We start from the raw sequence: 27,901 nt of genomic DNA on the forward strand, positions 1-27,901 counted from the left end.
TGGCATTCCGCTGAACTGCAAGGAGGACTGACCGACTGTACGTGCGCTCGGTGAGCGAGTGCGTGCCGCTGAAGAGACACAACACCGCTGTCTGTCTGCACACAGGTAAGAAAATACTACAATTATATTATTGAAGTCATCTCGAGTCACCGTCGTCACATATATTGCCATCGCTCTTGTTAAATGACGAGCGTGCACGGGCCAAGATGCGTGCCTATAAAGGACCGTCGTAATTCTTAATCGGCATTCGTCTTGTCAGTTACATTTTTTTCCATGAGGTGGGAGAGGTTGGGCCTGTTTGCGTTACATACACGTATAGATATTTTCATCATGCACATTGCTGAGCAATGCTATGGTCGATTAAAGCCCTGCGATAAAATAACCCCTGAAACCCACAAGAATAACCTGCAGAGCTTTACGCCTAAACCTCTATTGTGATGAAATAAACATGCGCTATGGGCATTTGCGTGCGATGTTCATCATGCGCAACAATAAACACTGAAACATGTTTTTGTTGCTGCCATTTATGTCCCAACGCCGTCTCTTTGAACAGGGTACATGCCACTGACACAACCCCACATTATTACACCTTCTATTGATTTATTTGGGGAGAAAAAACCGCCTCCGCACCCTCCCTAGGAGAAGAACATTGTAGGGGACAATTGAGCAGACACATTGTAACAAGCCTGATCAGTCAGTCATTACTCATTACATTGATAATCATTTAATGGGAGCATTGGGGGGGACACAAGAATACGGGTACATTTAATGACATTTGCTCCAATATGAACAACACAGGGGCTTAATTCCCACCCTTTGTGTCATGACACGTCTCTTTTCAACGCAACATGAGCGCCAGTTGTGTGTGTGTGGTGTGGACGCAGAGCTTTGAAGGCAGCGATGCTTTTTTCCCTCCTTCCCTTCCCGTTATTCTGGATCATTCCCTCTTTTCTTGTATTCGAAGGCCTACGGGGCTGATGTCATGGCTGTGCCACACTACACATGTTAAGCTATCATCTCCCGAATGATTCCTGCTCTAATTGCACAATGTCCTAAGCTTGAGCGCGCGATTAGCACGGAATTGGATACACCCGACACTTTACATTTTCACATTTGTCTTTTAAAACTAGTTTAATGGATGGACATGGATGCGGCGCACTGTGCGCAAATGCCAAGCCCATTTCTCATGTGATAAATAGTGGCGGCTGTTCAATAGGGCTGCATGCAATATGCAGTCGTCTCTCCGGAGTGGTCTCCGTGCACAGCCATTGCACGGTGCACCGGTGCTGTTGTTACCATGACAGAATTAATGACACACCACATAGATAGAATATAGTTTATCAATAATCTGTTTCGGTGGAACCTGCACGTTTGCTCATATAACCCATTGACCATCCGATTATTTTTGCTGCATAGCCTAAACCTAGTCTAGACTACATTCAATAATGAAAGGTCGCAATAAATTGCTTGTGCTGATAGGCTATTGGTGGTTTACCATGGAATAGTTGCATTGGTTTATTTTTCTTAATTTCTTTTCTTCGTATTTTTTCTTTTCTTTTCCTTTCTTTATTTTTTTACGGATAAGCAAAGGCAAAGCCAAGCCTGCATGGTCTCCATTTCCTTGCCATGGACACACCTCTCTCTCCCTTCTCTTGTGTTGAGAAAGCAGTGCACAGCTGGGACATTGCATACTTAGCCTTAAGCCTACATTGATTTTATTAGTATTTTTTCTCAAAGAAGGGTGTAAAATCAACGCTAATTTATCTGAGTGTAAAAATGTAACCAAATTTACCTACATTTTTACACTCAGAGTTCATGGATTAATGGACATGGGGATTTTACAGTGTAGCCTAATACTCATATCAGACTATTCCCCTCATGAGATGGTTTAATGTTTTGATAGACAGCCCTGCAAGTTTCTACACTGCTTCTGGTATGTGCTGACCTTAGAAGAATTCTCTGGTATGCACATGTAGACTATGAGGTGGGCTCCTCCCTCACTATTATGCTGACAAGAGTACCACTTAATTGAACTTGAATAGTTCCAGGTTAATTGCAGCTACTAGAATAGCACGCCTTAGTTGGAGTGAATAAATGTAATTTTCATTTAAAATATTTGTGGAGATCAGACTTTCCTTAAAAAGCTAAAATCTGTGTCCTAATACTTAGTTTGAGGACTCTCTTTATTCATTGTACTGGACAACATTCTGCCAATATACTGTATGTGTCTTGAATCACTATAAGTAGACTAAAAACCCTTGGTAATATGAACTGAATCCAGGCTAAAGGTCAAAGGTCTTCACTGTCTAGGCCCTAGGGCGTTTCAACACCATGCCTGCGGAGATTAGATTAGCAAAATAATCTTTTAAATAACTTCTACACATTATTACAGCCAGGCTTTTAGATATTTATTTATATATTTTTGCAAAGTTACGATTGATTTAAAAAATCACACCCGTGTGAACTGAGTGGTGTAAGGTCTTATATAGACTGATCAACTGTGGTCTGACATAATGTCTGAGTCTGACGTAATGAAATCACACCCGTGTGAACTGGGTGACCATAGCAACCATGCTCATTTTTTGGTACGAACAGACAGACAGACAGACAGACAGACAGACACGTAAACTAACAAAGCCAGTCGTAGGAGTGGTTTACACCACTCAAAAAATACATATTCTTGACTTTTGTGATTATATTAAACAAATCTATCCAAAACCAAAAATCTGTGTTTGTGTTGCACGCATGTTTGGGGGACATTGCGGGGGCCTAGATAGACAGAACTGCACTATACTATAGACTTAGCTGTCCTCAAGACAGTGTCTTAGCCAGAAGATGCAGCTCAGAAAGGCTGATTGCGCACTCTCATTAAGTGGAAGAAGAAATGCCACAATGGGTTTTAAACAGTATTATTTAATGTACTTAATTGGCACCATGCTGCCGATAGAGGAGTCTGGCTCATTGCACCAACTAGGCTTCATATCATTACAGTGCAAGACAAGGGTGTGTTGCGGATCAGATCGTAGCTGCAGGCCTTGTGTACATATTGGAACATGCAGCAGCTGCAGTGTCTGGGGCCATTACTTAGCAGGATGTGCCATGGCAACGCAGGAAGAATTCCTCATATGTGGCTTGCATGCACCTCAAGATTTTACACCCAAGAATGTGTTCATTGTGTGGGATGTTCTAGCTGGAGAGTGTCCCACAAATGCCTGCAAATCAGAAATAACTATATTCTATTGGGCTGATACATCCTTGTGTTTAGTGTCAGTATAGGGGCGTGGCTGTATATCCTGGAGTTGTGAAAACAAAGACTGGAAGATATTCAACCAATGTAAGCACCAGGCCTGACGGTTATTGAGAAAACATGTTTTTGAAATACAGACACTGTCAACTACAGACACTGCCATCAGACGTTGTGCAAGCCACACGCAATCCACACTGGAGGTTGTTTTACTCCGAGGTCTCGAAAATGGAGGCCCATTTCACTGTTCATCCTCAGCTCCCTCTAACTGCTTGGGCAGACGCACACGCACACGCACACGCACACGCACACGCACACACACACACACACACACACACACACACACACACACACTAGAAAAGGTAGAACGAGTATGAGCCACTTTTCTGGCTCTCCCTGCCTGAGGATGGGAGGCAGGGAGTGTGCAGAGAGGAGGGAGTCGGTGAGGAAAGTAGGTCAGAAATACAGAAGCAGTCAAGCATGAGGGCAGCATCCCGTCTCTACTAAACTAGTGACACTAGCAAGCATGCTATCCGATGGGGCAAAACCATTTTAATTTGAATGTTTCACTTTATTGCAACAGCAAGAAATATGCTTGACTGATAGCACCCCCCATTGGGATTTTAGCGAATTATTGTGTTATTACTTCATTTAATCCATTTAGGTCCCGATCATCTGAGTGGTCACTCACTGACTCATTGCTGTTTCTGCTCCATGCACATGCAGTCACTTGGCGACGCGTGCCAGAAAGCTCTTGTGGTTGCTCTTAGGGTTAGGTTTATTTGGATCAGTCAGTGCAGAAACCTCTTGTGGTTGCTCTTAGGGGTAGGTTTATTTGGATCAGTCAGTGCCCTCATTGTATTGCGTTACAACTTGCATTCAGGGGTTTCTTTAAAAAAATAAAACCTCACACACCCAATCTGATAAGTCAGGGAAATTCAGTATCTTATTGCATGCTGGTTCTGCTGGAACTATGTCACTACTCTCCGTGTTGACCGCATTCCTTCTAGAGCCATCTGAGCAGTTTGTTTGAGAGTCGAGGTCTGTGCCAAAACAATATTTTCACACGCTCCTCAGAGCCACAAGAGCCACATCAACAAAACCTTTGAGCCCCCTTCTCCCCCATGAGGCAAACAAAGACCACTGTCATGCTCTCGGTCGGTTTTTATAGGGCAGGTGAAACGCATGTGTGTCTGTGCGCATGTGCACGCGCATGTGTGTGTGTGTGTGTGTGTGTGCGTGTGTGCGTGTGCGTGTGTGTGTGTGTGTGTTTTTGAGTGTTCAGTGATATAGTAAACCACTAAAGATTGTCTTCTGATCCAATCTAAGCCTCACCATAATGCATGACACCCAGATATGCTTGTAATTGCAATTGTCTATGTAATAACAGATGAATTGATGGCATGTGGATGTATACATCAAAGCTTTCTGAGCAATTCCCTACAAAACATTCCTGGTGATCAAGCTAAAAGTTTCAGAAGTTTTCTTGGGTTCCATAACATAATCATGATATGCAACTATGGTTGATCTGATAATGACTGTTATGGCTCTTATCAGCCTTGAGTTTGTTTGCCATCTCTGTGGGTTTCGGTGCTCCTGGACGCAGTGTGTGAGCTTTCTCTTAGAGGGATTGTTTTCTTTGGCATGCGCCCTTCTCTGCTGTTGTTTGGGTTCTGTCATGTGTAATGCTACAATGGGTGGTTTGTCAAGGGGCTCTGTCGACTACTGCGAGATTGGACCATTCATTGGAGTTTCTATGGGACACACAAACATTGTGCTATACCTTTGCCAGTAGAGATCGAGTTATCTGTCTGTCCGTTCGTCCTAATGTCATTATGGATTTATGTTTCTATTGAGAAAAAAGGATGGGCTGTTCAGGAACCGTATTTCAAAAGGTGTGTCTTATGGCGTATTTCTTCATGGGCTTAATAACACTCCCTGGGGTTTCCTAGGAGTTTGTGGCTGTGCTGGTTGGCATTGTGTGTCCCTCTCATGGTGGCAGATGTGTGTTTGCATGTTGAATGTTGAATGTTTAAACATCCCGGTCAAGGAGATATGCAGGTGCAGCGAGGGAAGGTCACATAGCTGAGCCAAGTGTTTTTTCTCACTGTGGGTTTTACTGGGAGGGGTAACCACGGTAACAGTTGAGGCAACGCTCACAATGAAGATATAACGGAGGCAGGTGCTGTTATTGTCAGTGCGTGTTACTTTGCAAGCACTACATTCACGGCTGTTTCATAGAATGGGGACACCTTGAATACAGAGCTAATTTTAATAAATGCCAATTTAGTCAATTTATGCACATTTAGGTTTTGACTAAACCCCAATGGGTCAATGCTGACTTGATATCGAGCGTCTGAGAGTGGAAGCCTGGAAGTGTGTGTGTGTGTGTGTGTGTGTGTGTGTGTGTGTGTGTGTGTGTGTGTGTGTGTGTGTGTGTGTGTGTGTGTGTGTGTGTGTGTGTGTGTGTGTGTGACACAGACAGAGAGAGAGAGAGAGAGTTTATGTGCCTGAGAGAGCGACAACAAAATAAAATCTGCTGACCACAGGCTTTGAATGTTATGTAATCCTCTTATTTATGAGATTTTAAACCTTTCACATCAAACTAGTTGACTGCACATGTGTTTCACCCTCAGCGTCCATGAGATACCAGAAAAAAAGACAAATCTTAACTATCCATTTAATCTCAGCTATAGCTGAGAAGTTGGCAGTAGGTCAAGGCTATATAGAATCCGACAGCACTAGTTTGTGAAATTACTCTGTGAGGTCACAGTATGTGTGCAACACTGTCATACGACGATGTATAAGACAATTTTAATCAGGCCTAAAAATTTGCATCCCAATTTTGGGGCATGTCATTATAAGTGCACATTTAAAAGATACATTCAAAAAAGTACATTATAAAGTTATTTGTCATACAGTATCTGGCCTATGTGCAATTTCCATTTACAAAGCCTAAAAGCCAAGCAAACAAATGTCTTTACTTTTCATGCCTTTTGATATTTGTGTTAAATATACAATGACAATTAATCGTCATTAAAATGTCATGATCATGACACAGCCCTTCTAATCACAGCAGGGATGCAGTGACTTGTGCAGTGGGGACTATTTTTGTCCATAGACCTGTAACTTGAAGATCACCCTCACACGTCAACCATATAAATAACTGGCAGACACAGTGTCTGTTTACATTTAGCTGCTGGCTAACTGGGTTGTGTAAGCCCGAAGACAAAGGATTAATTTATTATGCAACAATTATTGTGTTGTCCTTAAAACCAGGTACACAATTTTAGAATTATTGTGTAGAACTGCAGCTTTGTGAAGTAGTCCTATTTCAAACCAGCCACCCGACACTCTCTACAGAACACGTGCTGGACTGACAATTTTGAACTGTCTGTCTAACTGCGTTGCGTGGTGGATGTGGTTTATTTACGTCGCTCCGGTTGTGCTTTTTTTGTAGCCTGACTTACGACTGGCAATGGATCAGAACCAGGACCACATGAACAACGCCTCAAACAGCTATAGCCCGGGAGACAGCATGAGCGCGTCCTTAGCTGGTATGACCATCAACGACCTGCACCACCAGGAGAATGGAGTCCAGGCGGTCCATATAAGCCCGGGAGACGGTCCAATGAAAGGTCAGAAATGCATTAAATCTGTGTTGAACTGAAAGGTCAAACAGTGGTATGACCCGCGTGGGGGGAATGTAAGTGCAGTGTACAGACGATGACATGATCTTGATGGGAATACAAATAGCATCATTCATAAGCCATCAGTTGTTATATATTTTTGCACCATGTATACAGTACATACAGTAGCAGCATCATAGAATTTATGTTGCCAAAAAGTATTAGTCAGCGTTCCGGTAATGCCAAAAAAGTGTGATGTCTTTGGGAGCGTTTATCCTTCCACACTGTAGTCCTTCACTGTCTCAGTAGTCTGTATTGAGTTGGGGAGAATGCCGAGGCCTACTGTGCTTTGTTTTAATCCCTTTTACATAAAGCATACAAGGCATGCTTCACTGGCCCTCAGTCCCTGACTGCAGCTGCACTCTCTGCGCTGTAATCCAGTCATCTGGGTCAGGCCCGAGAGTTCCCTCTCTCAGCATCCACTGTTAGCTATACCAATTCAGCTCACAGACAATTAGGCTTTCAGTACATCGTTTTAATAGTTGCAAGGAGTATTAATTGTTTTAAAAAGGAAAATGTGTGATGAGGACACAGTCCCAACCCCTTTATTTTATCTGGTAGGGGCACCGAATGCACAGGAAATGGACACAGTTAATAGAGAGATGCTTGCAGCTGATACGACAGCAATCTATCAATGGGCACTGTTGTATCAAGACATAAATATGACAATGATAACAATCTCTTGTCTCAATCCCTCTTATCCTAATCGTCCATATGGCTAATTAGTACGTAGCTTAGCATTTCCTAGCTTACAGCCTTCACTAGTGCACTCTCTCTCCCCATTGCATCTATTGCTCAGCCCACACTCAAACAGGAAGGCGTGCACAGGGTCAGGTCCCTCCAAACAAACAGACAGCAGATTTTTCAACGGTGCACCAAATAGTGAGTATTATATGAACCTCTCTGATTGAGGCCTTAGAAGATGGGATCTTTGAATTGGAGTTTATATTGAATTTGTTTTGTAGTGTAGTCTTTGTGGGTTAGTTGCATAGATCTGAATAATAACATGAATTACAATTTGCTTGAGTTACTTCTGAGCCACGGAGTCCATGAGTGAAATATGGAGTGTTAAAATATTTGTTGCATTCAAATTAAGTTTGAGCGTAGTATGTAATAGTAATAGTGTAATGGTTAAAGTAGTGATCAGTAATTGAAGATTTAGCAATCACCCCAGCTGATGCTCTTCAACAGTTTATTCATGTTATGATTTAAACCGTAATAATACAGAGGTAAATGTTCACCTTATTCCCCAAAACAGAGCTGGTCAAAGTATTCACAGTAAGCTCGGATTTGGAGTCTAAATAACAATGGCCATTTGCAAAGTATTAAGTCTTTAATAAAATCCTTTTTTTATTCCATTGTGCACAGCGCCTGTTGGTGGGAATGCTCAATTGGCTATGGTGGGCCGTACCAAAGCCGCCCCTCTATTTGTCTGGAGGTGTACATGTCTGGGGTAACATGTCTGTTACCCCAAATCCTGACCTGAACCTTACGTTTAATTCACAGCGGAGAGCTCAGCGCTAAATGACGATGTGGTTACAGCAGTGTCTGAGCTCTCGGAACAAGAGAGCGTCCTGCACTGCAGTGAGGAGGTGCCCCCTGACACCTCTGGGGAGAAGGAGGTGCCACCTGGTATGCCCCCCTTCCTCCACTGTTTCCATGCAGCTTCAATGCCAAAGACAATGACTATTTATTTAATAATAACTATTCTTTTCACTTTTAACCATTATTTGGCACATTTCAGTTTGTACGCAATAGATACATCCGATAATGTTTCATCTTTTTTTTCCCCTTCTCTCTTTTAATTTACGGAATAATATTTCTTTATTTCAGAGACAGCTAGAGAAATGTTCGCCTTGGTTTGCATATTTTGTGTTGTCTCACAGTTATACTTTTTTTTTTTCAGCCTTAATATTCTAATTCTCATTTGCATGTCTTCCATTGGTGATATCAATGCATTTCTTGACTCATTACAAACGTTTCCCACACAACGTTCAGTATTGGTCTAGTATTCAGGCAACCTTCAGACCTTCTCAATGGGTTCGTAGAGAAGTAGAGATCATGAACTAACACAATGGGTTGCAAACCTTTCCATGCCAAGACCCCCAAATAGCCTCTGGCTATGGGCCCTCCATTATGAAATGGCTGTAAAACATCAATAACGTGTCACATGGTGAAAACTCTTTTTATTATTATTTATTTTTTTATAAATTTGAATTTATGATTTTATTTCCCCCTCTCATAAAAACCTGTGAAGTAACAGATGTCTCTCAAGAATCAATAATAGTATAGTTATTGGACATTCTTATTCGTTTTTATTTTTTATTTTGTTTTGACTTCATCTTTTCAAGTTAACTAATACTAACCCTGGTAAGAATGATCTGCGTTAGAGGAGCCAGTGTGAGCCAAACTGGTCATGAATAGGAAGCAGAACAGCCTGTCCTTAGGATGGGAGGGGGGATGCAGTAGGTTGAAAGGGTTGTCTGATGTTTTAAACAGATCCCGAGTCCTTGGACATGAGAAATGCCACAGGAATAGAGAACATGGCTGACCCACCAGAGCAAACACAAGGTTAGGAGACACAGCTGTGATTACAAACCAAGCTATTTGGGGTAAACTTAACATAGAAAATGTCTGTCACGCTTGTTGGCCAGACTTTTGTAGGATTTCTCAATATTGGCATTTGTTTCTGTGCATTACGTTTTAAACTTTTAAGTCGTAAGACCAGCTGCAACTGTAGCCTGTGTATCTTCCTTTTCTGCCGTGTCAAAACAGTATTCCATTTATCCTACAGAAGAGGCAGTTGAATCACCTGCAGAAGAAGGGGCTATTGGGTCTGAGCAATCAGATCTAGAAAGTGTCCCATGTGAAGATGAGATGCAACCTGGTGCCTGTGGTGAGAGTGAGGGTCAACCTGGTATGCCTCTTTCCCAGCACTTGCCTTTTTTTCCCACGCTGCTCGAGTTGAAAGTATTCTTTCAGTCATGGAGTAGAATTTATTTGGGGTTTGTTGAATGAATCAATTAATCTTAGATTCCTTTTTGTTTTTATTCGCCTGTTTTCTGAGCCATTGCAGTTTTGTTTTTGTGTGCTTTGAGCAGTGAAACCGATCCCGGTCCATTTGAGCACTCTGGTCCTTTCACAATACCACAGTCCACATGCGTAATACCAGGAGGAAGAGGTGCGTTTTGTTAGGCTTGGTATTTCAGTATGAAACAAATGCTATTGGGTGACTGATTATCTGTGGGATCTGTTAAACAGATCTAGAGCTCTGAGGCACGGCAATTCCCAGAGTAATGGAAAAGCCAGATGAGGCACCAAATGAGGCACCAGGTTCGGTGTGGCGCTGGACTGCAGTATGTCAGGACTTGAAAGGAAACCATGCAGAAGCTTCAGCGCCATCTGACTGCAATGTGTCTGCAATGCTTTGCTTTTATGTTTTGGGATGACATATTAATTGCTCTAACATGTTTGACTTAACATTGATTTGCTGTGGTGTTAATTTGTGCATTAACCATAGACCTTGTGTGTGCGGGACTTTTTTTTTTGCAGTGCCATGAGTTTATGAAGCAGTCATGTATGAAAAGTGTTTCTTATTAGTAATAACGGAATATCCTCTCTTGTCCCACCCTCCCCCCACATGCACACCCTGGTCTGCCGTGTTTAAACAGCAACTGGAGGAGCTACTGCAACAGGTAGTGTATTAAGAGCTTCCAAGACTGTGTTTACTTATTCTATGTGTTTTATTTTTTATTTAATACTTTATTAGTCAGAAATGTAGACATATACTGTAAAAGGATAACACAAAAAAGTCCTATTAGTTGATCATGTATACGTTTAACACTGAGATATTTTGTGCTTCACATAATTATTTTATTATAATTATTTAATTCATCCTATTATTATTTATTTTTAGTTAATTTAATGAAACAACACATGGATCCAAATTTAGCTTTGGTTCATTGCTTGAGATACAAATGAAACCTGATGATTTGATCATTTATAATCCCTTATATTGCATGGAGGCAAATCAACCAGATTAGATATTACATTTACAATGAAAAAGCATAATTCATTGCTATGACTGCACATTCACTGGCACTGATTAGCATCAAAGTCATTTTCCTCTGTTGTCTTTCATCCATTGGTGATCCATTATGTCCATTAACTATCACTTTATTTTGACTACATTCCGTAAGAAGGCAGCACTTCTCAGTTCATGGCCTTGCATTATCACCTTTTCATCATTTAATCATGATTTGTTTCTGTTCGCCTTGATGGAAAACAGTTACATTTTAAAATGACATCAAGTGCAGTTTTGCTATCTTCTTTGCTTCTTGATTTATATTCAAATTGGGGGAGATGGAGGCGAGTGTTGTGAATGTCATCATTAATCTGCTTTCCCAAAAAAAAAGGGAAAGTGGGTTCCCTTTTGTGGCTGATGGATCAAAGCAGTCCTTAGATGGAGCTCATGGGAGAGATATTGACTTCATAAGCATAGGAGCTTCTTATTCCCCAGAGTCTGGAAATGACACCGCTGTGTGCTTAGATGGGACAGAGGAAGGAGCGTGTGGAAAGATGTTAACTGACTCTTTGTGGAATTCTGAAGACCTCGGTTCTGGGTCAGATATGAGAAGGGACCCTTCGGCCAGCAGGGGGAGCCCAGAATGGACCGGTGGGAGCGATTCCCACAGGGCAATCAGCCTCGATGCATCCGGGTGCCTGTCGGAAAAAAGTAACATGCCTGCCGCATCTTTAGTCCGTAGCACAGCCTTGGAGGATCTTACATCAATAGGGGACAGAAGCAAGTGGGTTGATCAAGGAGAGGAATCCATCTACAGTGAGCACATGGAAGATGGACTGGCTGTTGAAAACACAATTCATGAGACGGCCCCAAAACCTTGTAGTGCACAGGACTCTGAAACTCAAGAGAGGCACCACTCGGACAGTCAGTCATATTCCCACTTTGATCCCAGCCTTTGTCATCACTCAGTGGATCTTGAGAGGGCGAGTGATTCCCCACATAGCAATGGGAATGTTTCTGAGAGAGAGAGCATTCTTAGAAAAAATCCATATGACCTAGTTGCTGAGAACGGTGACTCAACATTAGACGCAGCCAGCCTCTTGACGCCTGACACCGTTGATGATGATTCTGAGATGATCAACAGAGCACAGACCTCCAACACACCTGAAGTCCAGCAAACGACCCAAAGTTCTCCAGCGAGAAAGTCGCTGGTGCCGATCGCTGTCTTTAAAGGTCTGTTTGCTGTCATATTCACCAGTTGTGAACCAGTCCTCTTCAGTTATCTTTCTCCCACTTGTTTGATTTACCAAGCCAGCTTCTATAATGTTATGCAGCACTCTTCCTTCCTCCGACATGCTCAGTGGAAATGATCTTTGACTCGAGGAGAAGCTTGTTGTCCTCTCTCCCCACTTTTTGCTTGTATTTTTCATTTCATCTGTCCATCTCGCTCACTGTTCTATGAAAGCCCATTTCTGCCACTGAATAAAATGTAAAAGGAGTTTCTTACAAATTCAGAATTCTGAGATAAAAGAAGTACAATAAAGGAAAATCTGCAGATATAAAGTTCCTAAAAATGTAATGGAAAATTGGCAATATATAAAATTGGAATTGCGAATGAATAAATAAAGATTCTTTCATTCAGTGGTGAAAAAGGGTCTTGATTTGTCCATCCACTGTGTTAGCTCAAGATTTACAGTTAGCTCAAAATTTAAACTCTGGCGAGAGTTTAAATATTAAGCTATTGTACAGTATGTACACTGCATGTTGCCTGCTGCGTGCTCCACATCACCGACTGGTGATTTTTATTTGGTCTTCACTTTCCCATGCTGCAAATGTGCACACTGAATAATAAAATACTTGTCTTCTTGTATCGCACAAAAGGAAAAAGGGTACAAAATTGGTTTTGGATGCAAATGGAGCACATGCTCAAATCCTTATGCCTTCTTTTTGTCCCTTATTTCCCATAGGTCAAGCAAAGGTTGAAAACGAGGCTATGGAAAAGAAGGTATGTGAATAAACAAATGAACACACATAATTCACATGTCATTTAGACGGACTGTTGACGCGTCATTTCACCATGTAGGCCTAAATCAGTTTCTTTCCTGACTTCTTTTTCATTTAGGATATTGTTTCATGATAGGTTGTTATTAGAACCATTGTTTTTCACTCCATTTTTCCCCTCATGCAAAAAGACACAAACTGCCACAAAAACTAGACCCACCTCTTCCTTTAAAAGACCCTCCCCGATCACCAAACCCTGTGCCTCCTCTCGAAATGGCACCACGTCAATACCCACTAAAGCCTTCTACACAGGGCCCCACGTGAGTAACACCCTGACCTGCCCTGAAAGATGCCTGAGTGTAGATGGCCCTACTGTGAGAGATCAAACAAATGTACAAATGCAACTTAGTCCAGTGTTTTCCTTCGTTACAACTAAAGCCACATTTATGCTTTGGCGAAAAGTCTTATATGTCATGTCGCTCAACCACAATCCAACAAATCTTCATTTTTGTCAAGCGACATATTTCACATGATAGTTTTTCCGGCAAAGCAGAAAGTGGATTTAACACACTAACCCAAGCCTTGTGCATGCATCAATAACCACGCTGTTATACTACAGTAATTTACTCATCCTGTATTATTAAGTATAATGTATATGAGACATGGTGTGATGATTGGTGTGAATATTCTATCCACAAGGTAGAACTGCATATTAACAGATACATAAATATAATTTATTATGTTTTTTTGGAAAGTAATTTGCTATACAGTTAACTACAGTATGGCAATTTACAGACTTCGGGTGGCGCGAGACCTCAAGCCGCAGGAACCAAAATCCCTGGAATGAATCCGCCAGGTATGCACAGTAACTGTCATTTGAACATTGTCCTCATACGTTAAAATAAAATGTTAGTATAACATGTCATGCTTTCTGCGACACAGCTAGTGCCAAGAAACCACCCACTCCAAAAAATGACAAAGGTAAAAAACAAACACAGATATGAATGTGAGATACCACTAACAGACAGGCACGCATGGCCTAGAGTAGTTGCTCACCAGAATGCCACAACCACAGTCTGATCAAGAAAGACCTTGATCAAACTTGGTCAGCTTTTTAGCACTAGAATCTAACCTAAGTGCTTTAATTAATTGTTAATAAATATAAATTGTTTGTTATAATTTAATTTGGTTTCTTATTATTTCCTCCCTTTTTTTTGCAATGCCCCATTAATGACTCTTGAACTTACATGTTGCTTTGCAACCCATTTAAAGATGGCGCCAGTGGACAAAGCAGCCCTGGAAACCCTAAGTCTCCGGCCAGCCAAGGGATTTCTGGAAAGCCTGCGATTGAGGTCAATAAAGTGAAAAAGGTGGCTGTGGTTCGTTCTTCGCCCAAGTCTCCTGGATCCCTGAAGAGCAGGGGTTCACCTGCTTCCCTGGTGGCAGCCGCCCCCTTGCCAGACCTGACCAACGTTAGGTCCAAGATCGGATCCACAGCGAATTTAAAACATCAGCCTGGTGGTGGCAAGGTTGGACATGAGTAATTACAGTTTTAGTGACAAATGTCAAGTTTCTTTCAAAATGTAATATATTACACATATTATTTGCTAATGTCATTCTAAATGAATATGTTACTTTATAATATTACTGACTGTGTAATAATATATTATATATGACTAGGTATTCTTAAACTTATAAATACATTTAACTGAGTGTAACCTGCAGCACACAAGCAGGACCTAGACCTCTCCGAGACTAGGAGGTCAGGGTTCAATCCCTGACCATGTCATACCAAATATATAAATGGTACCCAATGCCTCCCTGCTTACTACCGAGCATCAAGGGTTGGATTGGCCGTGAGTCCCTGCGACATACTAATTTAATGTCCAGGGGGTATACAGTACTTCTACCTCATGCTAAGGTAGATAGGTAGATAGGCTCCTGGGTCCTGGCCTATTAGCCACATTGCTCGAGTTGGGTGTCGAGTTCCCTACACCCAACCCCGAACTAAAATGCATGTGTAGAAAGAATGTTTATCAGAAATTTAAAGTTTTAGACCTGATAATAATAGCAGCCTAAATAATGTGGTAATTTGTACGGCTCATAAAATGTAGGTAGCCTACACAGCTGTATATTGGGGGAAAATAATACAAGTGGACCCAATATCAATCAGTAACAATTTCTCTCCCAGTAATCCGATTATTTCTCATGTGTCTCATATGTCTCATACATATTCGCCTCACACTTTCAGTGACTCCCACAGTAATGTTCTCTTCCCTTATACTTCTGAAATTTAAAGGTTAAAATTCTTGAAAAGAAGATTGACGTGAGTAATGTCGTGTCTAAGTGTGGCTCCAAGGCCAACATGAAACATGTACCCGGTGGCGGAAATGTGAGTAACAGAGGGGTAAACGTTTCACCATTTTTATGCTACATGCCTGGAATTACTGGAATATAAACCATGTTCATGTTTTCAAAACAAAATAGTATGTAAACTGTTATTCAGACTCGTCGCTATTTAATTCCTAATGAGTAATGCTGTTCCTTCACATTTTGCAGGTCCAAATCCTTGAGAAGAAGGTGGATGTGTCCTCCGTCCAGGCCCGCTGTGGCTCCAAAGACAACTTAAAGCACACACCAGGTGGAGGCAAGGTGAGGAACTCAGAAATAGATGACAGCTTGAATTAGCATTTCACATGAATATAAAAACACACGGAAGTATTTATAATAAGGTATTTCTGGGCTCAATAATCACACGCCTTAGGGATGGAATAATGGATCGTTTGGAAACCGGATTGCCAACAACATTACCCATACCCGGTTTAATAATAATTAAAGGCTGAAATACAACCAGCTCAGTGGCCATGAGTGTCTGCTCTGAGACTGGGAGGTTGGGGTTCAATCCCCGGCTGAGTCATATCAAATATACAGTAGCCTATATATGGTAGATGGTGGATTTGGGGGGGGGGGGGGGGGGGGGGGGCTTGCGGCATATTACTGTCATGTCCAGGGGGTGTACTTGTATGTCAGGCTGCCAAGGAAGCTGCTATGGAAACAGGAGACATATGGGCCACATGGCTCAGTAAAAATGAACATTAATCAAAAATAAAAAGTTGTATGTATAATAATAATTTATAACAACAGTTCAAATGATGTGGTCATTTGCACAGCTCATAAAATGTGTGCCTACACAGCTGGATATTGGGGGGAAATAATACAATTATCAGTCTGTAACATGTTCTCTCAATCATGTTCTCTCCTCATGTTTTCAGTGACTCCTATAGGGTAATTTTTTCTTCCCTTACTTCTGCAATTTACAGGTTAAAATTGTTGAACAGAAGATTGACTTAAGTAGTGTCCAGTCTAAGTGTGGCTCCAAAGACAATATCAAACATTCACCCGGTGGCGGCAACGTGAGTAACTCATGGGATTAGCTCAACACAGGAATCTTGATTCTTGAATATCTCATGTTAATCTAAAACCAACCCTTGGCAATAAATAAAAACAAATAAATAAAATGTCCTCACCCCACAAATGTCCTCACCCCACACCACCCACCCACAATAATCCTGATTTCCTCTCCTCCCTTGAACCTCTTGCACATACTTCTCTACAGCTTCAGTTCCTCTCTAGCCTCATCAGTGGCGCCGTCGGGACATAAAAAGTGCGGAGACAAATGATGAATTGTTGTGTAATAGTAACAGCAAATGATGTTCGCCAGATGGGGCAGTAGAGAGTACTCTCTACTGCCCCATCTGGCGGAGTCAGGTTAATATAAGGAAGTGCAGGCTACAGACAGACAGAATGACTGACTGACGGATGTCAGTGTGTGCATTAATAGATAGATTAGCTTGTCTGACTCCTTGACGAGAATGAACATAGACTAGACTATAGCCAGAAGGGTCATTGCAACGAGAGGAAACTGGCAAGCATAAAGCACTGGTTGGGATGGATAAATAAATAAATAAATAAACAAATAAATAAACAAATAAATAAATAAATAGACCAGTCATCCCCCAATATTCACATTCAGACTCTTCTGAACCCCCCTCCGGTGCCTATGGCTACCATTGGTTTGCTCTGGGATAACAGTCTCTTTCCCTACATTTGCGCTTTCTCCAGGTACAAATTCTTGAAAAGAAGTTGGATTTAAGTAGTGTCCAGTCTAAGTGTGGCTCCAAAGACAATATCAAACATTCACCCGGTGGCGGCAACGTGAGTAACTCATGGGATTAGCTCAACACAGGAATCTTGATTCTTGAATATCTTATGTTAATCTAAAACCAACCCTTGGTAATAAATAAAAACAAATAAATAAATAAGCAACAAATGTCCTCACCCCACACCACCCACAATAATCCTGATTTCCTCTCCTCCCTTGAACCTCTTGCACATACTTCTCTACAGCTTCAGTTCCTCTCTAGCATAGGTCCTCATCTGCAGCTCTGCTGCCATCAGTGGCGCCGTCGGGACATACAAAGTGCGGGGACAAATGTTTTTTGTTTGGGGGGGGGAGAATCACGTCTTGACATAGCAGGCGCAGCTCAGACCTACAGCCAGTATACAAATAATGATGAATTGTTGTGTACTAGTCCTTACCCGTTCTGAATATATGAACAGCAAATGATGTTCGCCAGATGGGGCAGTAGAGAGTACTCAATACTGCCCCATCTGGCGGAGCCAGGTTAATATAAGGAAGTGTAGGCTACAGACAGACAGAATGACTGACTGACTGACAGACAGACAGACAGACATTTTTTTGGTGCATTAATAGATAGATTAGCTTGTCTGACACCTTGACGAGAATGAACATAGACTAGACTATAGCCAGAAGGGTCATTGCAACGAGAGGAAACTGGCAAGCATAAAGCACTGGTTGGGATGGATAAATAAATAAATAAACAAATAAATAAACAAATAAATAAATAGACCAGTCATCCCCCAATATTCACATACACAGACTCTTCTGAACCCCCCTCCGGTGCCTATGGCTACCATTGGTTTGCTCTGGGATAACAGTCTCTTTCCCTACATTTGCGCTTTCTCCAGGTACAAATTCTTGAAAAGAAGTTGGATTTAAGTAGTGTCCAGTCTAAGTGTGGCTCCAAAGACAATATCAAACATTCACCCGGTGGCGGCAACGTGAGTAACTCATGGGATTAGCTCAACACAGGAATCTTGATTCTTGAATATCTCATGTTAATCTAAAACCAACCCTTGGTAATAAATAAAAACAAATAAATAAATAAGCAACAAATGTCCTCACCCCACACCACCCACAATAATCCTGATTTCCTCTCCTCCCTTGAACCTCTTGCACATACTTCTCTACAGCTTCAGTTCCTCTCTAGCATAGGTCCTCATCTGCAGCTCTGCTGCCATCAGTGGCGCCGTCGGGACATAAAAAGTGCGGGGACAAATGTGTGGGGGGTGGGGGGTGGGATCACGTCTTGACATAGCAGGCGCAGCTCAGACCTACAGCCAGTATACAAATAATGATGAATTGTTGTGTACTAGTCCTTACCCGTTCTGAATATATGAACAGCAAATGATGTTCGCCAGATGGGGCAGTACTCTCTACTGCCCCATCTGGCGGAGTCAGGTTAATATAAGGAAGTGTAGGCTGCAGACAGACAGAATGACTGACTGACTGACAGACAGACAGACATTTTTTGGTGCATTAATAGATTAGATTAGCTTGTCTGACACCTTGACGAGAATGAACATAGACTAGACTATAGCCAGAAGGGTCATTGCAACGAGAGGAAACTGGCAAGCATGAAGCACTGGTTGGGATGGATAAATAAATAAATAAATAAATAAATAGACCAGTCATCCCCCAATATTCACATTCAGACTCTTCTGAACCCCCCTCCGGTGCCTATGGCTACCATTGGTTTGCTCTGGGATAACAGTCTCTTTCCCTACATTTGCGCTTTCTCCAGGTACAAATTCTTGAAAAGAAGTTGGATTTAAGCAATGTGCAGTCCCGGTGTGGATCCAAAGATAATATAAAACATGTAGCTGGTGGTGGCAATGTGAGTAACAGCTGCAGTATGAACCCACAGCTACCTGCAGTAGCTTGACAAAGTCCTTCCCTACTGAATGCATCAACAAGAAGCAAGATGTCACACACTACTGCACGAAAAGTCCTGCCTACTCTGTTCTACCCTCTTTCTGTGACCACTACTCAATTTTCCACTATTAATAACTCCTATTAATATTTACCGGCATAAAGCTTATGAATGTCATGAGCATTTCACACTTTCTCCTATAGGATAGAACTAATACTGTATTTTGTAGCCAGAGGAACGGGTCACTTTCTCTGGTATTGTATCTTGGTGTTAAGCATGTTTGTTTGCCCCTTAAAGACATCTGAATATGTCAGTGTTCTGCTGTAGTGACACATGCCCAGTGCAACGATGAATGACACGTTGCATAATGCTCATGATATAAGCTTGATAACTCATGTCTAAATTTACACTGGTCAGCTTTGGTGTGACTGGTGGTGGTAAATATTTAACATGCATGACTACTGTGTGTAAGTCTTTGTACCCTTGATATTAATTTTGTCATAACTCCTGTTGACAACTGAACCAAAATCTCAACTCTAATTGGTTTGAGGAGAAGTCTCTTCAGCAGCAACAAAGAGTCTCTGTCATCTGTCTCTTCACTGGGCTATTTTCTATTGTAGTGAACAAGAGAGGGATGACCTCACTTGAGAGAGAGTCTGAGAGACAAAGAGTCTTGTGTCAAGAGACCATTCATCACAGGAGACCCTGTGATGAGCTCATTAGGTCTAAGGTTGACGTCCGAGATGGCAGTAAGCAGTCAATCCAGATTGATATATTAAAAAATCACACTCGTGTGAACTGAGTGGTGCAACTCCGTGTGGGGGTGCCCGGAACTTCCAGAACCACAGGAACAAGCCCAGGGTGCCACCCCGGTTCCCGCGAGCCACCCCGCGTCCGAAACGGTCAAGCAAAACGATAGCAATGAAACTGGGACTCTCATACAGATCTCACACGACAGACAGACAGACAGACAGACAGACAGACAGACAGACAGACAGACAGACAGACAGACAGACAGACAGACAGACAGAAAAGACACAAAATCTTCCATAAGACTGTTGTCTCTCTGTGTTGAACAGAGAAACTTTCACTCTCACAGTCTCACACACACACACACACACACACACACACACACACACACACACACACACACACACACTAGTGAGAAGTTTGATTTGAACGAATTAGAAAAATGCGTGAGGACGAATTAGAAAAATGGACGAGGGAGTGTCATGAGAAGTTTCATTTTTACTGCTGGTTTTGCGATGCGCAATGCAGTTTTCTTTAATTGGTTACGGTTACGGGCATGGCTGTTATTGAATCAAGTAATCAACTATTTTCAGTAGGCTACTACGCTATGTGTTGTAAGATGCACGGTTGAAATCACATAGTTATATGGGTTTCATTCAAGTACTGTAATCGCACTGCAGTAGGCTACTTTCAGCGTCATATTAAGTTATTAATTGGTGTGTTTAGGGTGCCATATCATGTCACTGGCGCTCCTACAGCTACAGGGCCTGTAGGTGCCTCTGACTGACTCCGAGACATCCACCACTGCAGTTTCTACGTGCAGGCTGCTGCTGGTCAAAGTATGCGAGTGAAGTCCGGACTTCGGCGCTCTATAATAAATACTAACTAGTATAACGCTTTACAAACACATCAACCAGTACTGGACCTGGCTATATGATCTATATTCTATATTATGTAGCGCTTGTTGTGCCACTTCAGCGTTGGCTGTCATGCTGCATGTTGCAGATTCATTTTCTTCTCACTCCGCTCGGCCAGAGAACGGGAACTGGGGGAGGCGGTGGGCGTGGGCGCGGGGGAGAGCAAGGTAACTGGCAACAGTGCAACACTCTCTCTGTGTTTGTAGGCAACAGCGCCACTTTAGCACTTGTTGGTTTTTGAGTGGCTGCACCACTCAAAAATATATATTTTGAGAAGTTACGCGGAGCTCACGTAACTTCTCGTCTTTGCATTGACTTTGTACTAGACCTGTACGTGCCTGTCGCAGTCGGCCACCGGCCTACTTGGGAACGATGCAACTTGGGAACCTAATGATATACGTTGTCATAGCACCCGTTTAAACTGTCAGCCGGTGTCCCACATGGAGATGTGCCTGTGTGCCTGTGTGTGAAGACTGCAAACTGAAAAGTGTACTTGGCAATCAATTCGGCCCACTGGCAGAGCCTGATTGGTTGAGCCTCAATTGGCTGAGGCAGAGGCTGGAAATTGCACAGGTGAAAGGAGTTGGCCTCATTAGGCCCACTGGCAGAGCCTGGCCCAGGTGAAAGGTGTTGGCCTCATTAGGCCCACTGGCAGAGCCTGACCAGAGCCTTTTGTGGTGGTTCTGGAGAACCGTGGGTCCGACCGACTCGATACCTGGCACTGCACTCCCTGTGGGGGTGGGGAACTTGGTGGGACGAACGGTTCTCGAGTTACGTGCATTAGACGTGCATTAGACACACAGACAGACAGAGATATTTATAGATAAGATAGAAGATAGATAGATGATATCGGTGTTAACATGTCTGTGTCCTACCATGTTAAATGTTTAATTGTATGTAACCTGTAGAAAACTAACAGGTGGCGTGTGGTGTGGTGTGTATGCACTAGTAGTTCCTCTGTGGTTGCATGCAGGGAAGCTTTACCAGATGAAGATAGAGCATCTTGACACCTCAGAAAGTAGTCCACTGAAAGGCTCTGTTTCTCCTCTCTCTTTATTTTCCCTGCACAGGTTGCAATAGTTCACAAGAAGATTGACCTGAGCAACGTTCAATCTAAATGTGGCTCAAAAGACAACATTCGTCATAAGCCAGGTAAATAAATAAATTACTATTGCTACAAGAACATTTTCACAGAATTGGAACTTATTACATATCATTGGCATCGGGCAGAAACCTTGTATCGCCACATTCTTTCAGAAATGAACGCCCTACTTCATCATACCACAGTGTCACACAAAAGGTAGCAAAAATAGTATGGCCCTCATTTATCAATCGAGTGTAAAATCTGCCTCAAATTCGAGCGTCGGTTTTGGAGTACACTGACGTTGCCACGGCATTTATAAAGTGATCGCAAACAGCTGATCCTTCCTTAATTTCATTCCTAGCAGTGATAAATGTGACGGCTGAAATCAATCTGGCACGCCCTATGAAATCAAGCCTCGCCCTCATTTTTGCGACATGATCAACTGCAATACGACTAAACAACGTATGGAAAACATGGTTACATGATGGAAAAAGCCAATTCCCCCGCTTGCCTTACCCATTGGTGTGCAGTGCCTTAAAGCAGTCATATAGCCATAGGTGAAGGCGATCCCATGCTGCTCACTGCTGTGAGTGCATGCTGTAGTTTGGGTGGGTGAGTGTCGTGATGCCTGCAGACCTGCACCGCACGTTAATGACAGATAACCTGGCTGGCAAGGCAGTCATAAATAATCAATGTTTATGGAGTGAATCATAAACATATGGATGAAGGGTGGTGTGGGGCGCCGCGGTCCCGTCCCGTCTCGCATAAGCGCTCATCCTGACCCAGATGACCAGATCTGCCGTTTATCTGAATGCCTGTTAAAGCACTTATTTAAATGGGTGAATGATTAAGCCCCTTACACCTATAGGTCTATAGCCTACAATTGCAAATAGGCAAGATATAGGCCTATGCTTGTCATTGTCACTTGGAAATAAAGGCATGCAGTCCATTTATGCCTAAATATCTTTTTTAAATATCACAGGGATTATAGGCATCTGATGTCACGCTGCTCCCGAATCATCTCACAAGTGCGCTCGCATATATATGTTAGGAGTGAATACATATGTTTAGATGCCTGTGACAGCCTGTCAGCTGGTCAGTCAATGCTGCTCCGCTTTTCTACGACAGAAAAACAGGTGAGGACAAAGCCTACGACAGCTCCCGACCTGACGTGACTTTTGTCCTGGCGCACGTTCAAGTTCAAGGTTTTGCGGAAATGATAAATGCCTATTTTTGCAGTAATTGCGGAGTGCACCCATATTTAGGCGTACGCCACGTTGATAAATGAGGGCCATAATCTATAAACTCAAAATGTGCCACAATGTGACGTTTTGAGCTTGGGATATTTTTTGCTACTTTTGAATTTGAAACCTGAAAAGTAACAGTTTTGGACATTACAGTGCAACGTGGTATGTTGAATAATTGCTATGTACCATCTTCTTTCACAATTAGGTGGTGGAAATGTCGAGATCAGGAGTGATGGGAAAATGGATTTCAAAGTCCAATCCAAGATCGGCTCTCTTGACAATGTTGGTCACACGCCAGGAGGTGGAGGGAAGAGGGTAAGACATCAAAACACTCCCCAGGTTCAAATCAACTGTTATTAGCAGCTGTTATTAGTAGATTATGTCTTAATTTTATTTTATAATGTTCAGCAAATGTTCTCTTGTAGCATGCCCTAAAGCTTTCCCTGTAGACTACTGTAAGCTGACATTTTGCTTGGCCACTTTTCTGTGAAAATCTCTCTTGACGATTATGCTCATATAGCATGACAGTAATACCTATACTTGGGTGCGCGCCGCCGCCAAGCAACTATATATAAAGCAGGCCTAACAGTACAAGTGGAAGAGAGGCTAGTCTTCATCTCACAAATCAAACTTCGTCTCAGGGGTTTTGTCGCCTCAGTTTTAACTGAAACGCGATGATTCAATGAAACATGTGTGCAACACCTACGTACGTGCGATGCCAGGTCTGCTAGGAGGCTTTGGCTGCCTGATTGCTTGCTCCCCTTCTCTCATCCTTTCCTTCCCAGAGGTTGTCAATCACTGCATGGTCTCACAACTCTCACCCCTCAATCCCCACTCTGCGTATTTCTTTCAATTTTTTGTGCCTTCTGTCATTGCCATTACTTAATTAATACATCTTTGTTCATCATTCAGTTATCATTCTTAATTATCTTTTATCATTATTAGTTTTTATTATTATTATTATTCAGAAAAACCTTCTTTTTACACATGTTGATTTCTGTTGACTCCATCACATGTATTTTGTTGCATGCTTCTGGGGCTCCTCTGTAGAGAGAGAAGGGGAAAGAGGCAGAAGGGAGCACCTGCGACAGCCCCTCAAGTGGGGACATGTATGACCCCTCCCCTGCTGTAACCCCCCCACAGTCACCCCAGAACCCCCCCACACCCATCCTGATGAACCCCCTCATAAAGATTGAGGACTCCTGTAAGTACTGAAAGAGCTGTGTTCAGTGGTGTGCAGTCAGACAGTTGGGCCAGTTAGCCAATAACAGGTTTTCTGCATTCATTGTGACACTTACTTTACTTACGCCTTACACCCCCTACTGGGGTATAGGCCGTCGACAAGGTACCTCCAGAGTTCACGGTCACTGGCAGTCACTGCTGTCACATATATATTGTTAAGTTGCTGCAGTGGCATGGCATTTCAATATATCTGTGCATTTTAATCTAAATGTACATTAAACACTAAAAGACATACAAAGTCTATTGCTATGTGGTAAGACATTTCATTTTTGAGCAACTGTGACTTTCATTGGCTTGGAGTTTACAATGTGTGTGTGTGTGTGTGTGTGTGTGTGTGTGTGTGTGTGTGTGTGTGTGTGTGTGTGTGTGTGCGCGCACGTGCATGCGTGCGTGCGTGCGCGCGCAGTAGTAGTGATGATTCCACATAATAATATGTGGGGAAAAAAAAGATATGATCTCCTGTCAAGATGAGAAAGCAGAAACCATTTTCTATTGTCAAGCACACCAGACATACTGTTTGGCCTACCTTTTCCACCAGAGGGTGCTCTAAGTCTCACAAAATCAAATGTGTAACATTGTCTTTACTGGTTAACTGCAGTGTCTGCAGAATAAAGAACAGAATAATATCCCCAATCAAAATCTCCTGCCTCCTGTAAAGTTCTCAAGGGTGTTACACTGGAATTGGTAAACGAATGCTATGACTCCTGTTTTGCACTTCATACCTCACCTCAAGCCTTGTCCCATGAGAAGTGTTTCCTGTGTGACATTTGTTTTGTTTTTATAGTTTCTGACGCACGCCATCATTTAAAAAACAAAATTCTTGTAGAGTGGTGCCACATCTACATTTCATGTCAAAAAGCAATAAATCAGCCTTTTTTAACCTAACCAAAATATAACATATAACCGTTTCACTACCAGTGGCAACGGTTATATGATTTAACACACACACACCAAAAAACTTTCTGCTCTCTCAGATCCCAGGAGTCATGGTATTCACTACAAGTCCACCATATTGGGTGTTAACACTTGGTCCAACCCCCAGCAGGGCTCCTCAGAACCAGTGTTAACACTTGGTCCAACCCCCAGCAGGGCTCCTCAGAACCAGTGCTAACACTTGGTCCAGCAGGGCTCCTCAGAACCAGTGTTAACACTTGGTCCAGCAGGGCTCCTCAGAACCAGTGTTAACACTTGGTCCAGCAGGGCTCCTAAGAACCACTTGGTCAAACCCCCAGCAGGGCTCCTCAGAACCAGAACCAGTGGTCCAACCCCCAGCAGGGCTCCTCAGAACCACTTGGTCAAACCCCCAGCAGGGCTCCTCAGAACCAGAACCAGTGCTCATGTCTCATCTATCCATATCCCCCGGCCCGCAGATTGAGAGCCACAAGCTGAGCTTCCGTGAGACGGCCAAGGCCCGCACCGACCACGGCGCTGAGATCGTCTCCCTGGAAGACACGCCCCAGCAGCTGAGCACCATGTCTTCCTCTGGAAGCATCAACATCACCGACTCCCCACAGCTCGACACGCTTGCCGACCAGGTGTCGGCCTCTCTGGCCAAGCAAGGCTTGTGAACGTGCTGCGTTTAACTAAAGTGAGGCCCCTCAGGCGCCCCCCACACCGTCACGTTAGATGAGTTGTGATGCCTTCCTCCTTCATTTCACAGGACCTTTTTTCATTTGGCTTACCCCATCACTGTTTTATCCTTCACTAACAATTTGAAAACTGTTCTTCGAGGTATTGTTAGAGGAGGCTTTAAAAAAAAAGGGTAAAGGAAAAAAGAAGTAGGTCGAGCTACAGTGTTTCTTCTCTCTCTCTCTCTCTGTGGCCCTTGATCACTTATCTGCCATTATTTGTACCTTCGTTTTTGTAAGTGTCCCTTTTAAGAGTTGAAGCCCCCTTGTAAGAGCGGAATCCCAAACTTTGTGGTTCTATAATTTCTTTGGACATTATGCCCTGATAAATCTAATGTCCTTTTTAGACTCATGCTACTATCACAGTGACATGCTAACCCCCTTAGGAGACTTGTGTGTTTTCAGTGTGCAAATTATCTTTGATGGGCACCCCCTGATGGTTTTTTGATACATAGAAAACGACATGGGAAACAGAGGGTGCATATTAAAGTGGTTTGCGATTTGTATTGAACATGAAACAAAGCTACAGGGTATGAAGAGGAGGGTATGTTGATGAATAGATGGATTAAAGTAGCGTTATCATGCTTTCTGACCTCACACTGAGGTATTTCATCTTGTCTGGACTAAAAGCAGTTGAACATATAGAATGACTGAAATAGAAAATATCGGTTTGCGTTGGGCAGTTTTATAATTGTATTCTGTTGATATGCCATGTATTTGATATGGAGAAAGCATTTGTAACGTGCCTGCTGCTGTCAAGTGTTAATTTATTTGTTATGTTACTGCTCTACTGTAAATGCGCTAAAGCTTGACTTAAGAGGTGGAAAGAATATATATACTTAGGCACTGCAAGTGAAAATGTCATGGCCAAAATATCAAATGTTTAAAATAAGAATAAGGAAGAGTTAAGGTTTGGTGTGTGATATTCACAATTTTGGATTGCATCCATTATTAGTGATAGTGACAGTATTAAAAGTCAGCTGTATTTATGTGCATTCTAATGGGCAGGACGACAAAAGTATGCTGTTCACTGCAACAGATCTGGTTACATTTATAATCTACATCCTGACAAACATATCAATAGATATGAATTATTCAACTTGCATGAACGTGGATGTGTTAATGACGTTAATAGGAGGAATTGGGCACATTCATTGAAAAAAGATTAGAATCTTTGCAGGAGGAATTGGGCACATGTATTGATAAAGGATTTGGAATTTTGCAGTAGGGAAAGTCTCCCTCGGGTATATGAGTACACTGAATTATTCATGACAGTGAATATTATACATGAAACAACGCTCATTTATTAATCTTAATTGCCTGTAGGCTGCTTAAGACCAAACAACATTTCACATGGTTTATGGACTGTATTGCAGAACATAGTTTATAACCATGTACAGTATTTATACAGTATATGTAGCTCTGGTAAAGTTGTTGCAGCTAACTCTGAATGAGTAAGTCTTTTTCTTTTTAGGAATGTCACAAGGGCCTGGATTTATAATGGCCCTGGGCAGAAACTAAAAGATGTGCTCGTTAATAGAAACACTACAAATATACTTCATATGAACAAAAGCATAACCCCAGTGTTGGTCTTCCCTTATGGTGATTCACCACTACTAATAATAAATCCTTTAATAGCTATCACAATACAAACTTCTTGCATGCACCTCATGTGAGAGGATTCACTCTGCCAAATCACTGTATATCCTATCAATATCTACTTTGTAAATGTCTGAGGATGGACATAATGAATATTATATTTCATAGACCTAGGTACCATTAGTATGTGGCGGGAGCAGATGGGAGATAACCGTAAACACTAAAACCCTCTATCGTTAGTAAAGACGGACCTGAGTTACAACTGTATTTGGACCGCTGTTGCCCCGTCTACACCACATTTGCCCAAACTAGCCGATCTACAAGCTATTCTGGCGACTGTTCCCCCCAAATAGGCATGCTGTTGGTTAATGGTCAACTCTTTCCCTATAGGTGGCAAGAAAG

At 42.4% G+C, this 27,901-nt stretch overlaps 1 protein-coding gene across 9 annotated transcripts; it reads left to right on the forward strand.

Moving 5' to 3' along the window:
• Nucleotides 1-17: 17 nt before the first annotated feature.
• LOC306915521 (uncharacterized protein) lies at nucleotides 18-27,896 on the forward strand. Of its 9 annotated transcripts, XM_079492896.1 has the most exons (20): nucleotides 18-105; nucleotides 6,705-6,882; nucleotides 8,440-8,565; nucleotides 9,433-9,504; nucleotides 9,728-9,850; nucleotides 10,605-10,628; nucleotides 12,925-12,962; nucleotides 13,150-13,278; nucleotides 13,754-13,814; nucleotides 13,901-13,939; nucleotides 14,231-14,487; nucleotides 15,258-15,350; nucleotides 15,518-15,610; nucleotides 16,279-16,371; nucleotides 17,081-17,173; nucleotides 18,008-18,100; nucleotides 18,904-18,996; nucleotides 21,770-21,851; nucleotides 23,236-23,345; nucleotides 25,643-27,896. In XM_079492896.1, exons 2-20 carry the CDS (start codon nucleotides 6,723-6,725, stop codon nucleotides 25,838-25,840), a joined length of 1,977 nt encoding a protein of 658 aa, XP_079349022.1. In that variant the 5' UTR covers nucleotides 18-105; nucleotides 6,705-6,722; the 3' UTR covers nucleotides 25,841-27,896. The 9 variants fall into 9 exon arrangements, with proteins under 9 accessions (XP_079349022.1, XP_079349014.1, XP_079349015.1 ...); XM_079492888.1 differs by lacking the exons at nucleotides 17,081-17,173; nucleotides 18,008-18,100 and adding an exon at nucleotides 24,081-24,234 and having other exon boundaries at nucleotides 25,643-25,784; XM_079492889.1 differs by lacking the exons at nucleotides 17,081-17,173; nucleotides 18,008-18,100 and adding an exon at nucleotides 24,081-24,234 and having other exon boundaries at nucleotides 9,728-9,829; nucleotides 25,643-25,784.
• Nucleotides 27,897-27,901: the final 5 nt, after the last annotated feature.

This window comes from Electrona antarctica (genome assembly GCF_951216825.1).
Source record: "Electrona antarctica genome assembly, chromosome: 22".
NCBI lineage: Eukaryota > Metazoa > Chordata > Actinopteri > Myctophiformes > Myctophidae > Electrona > Electrona antarctica.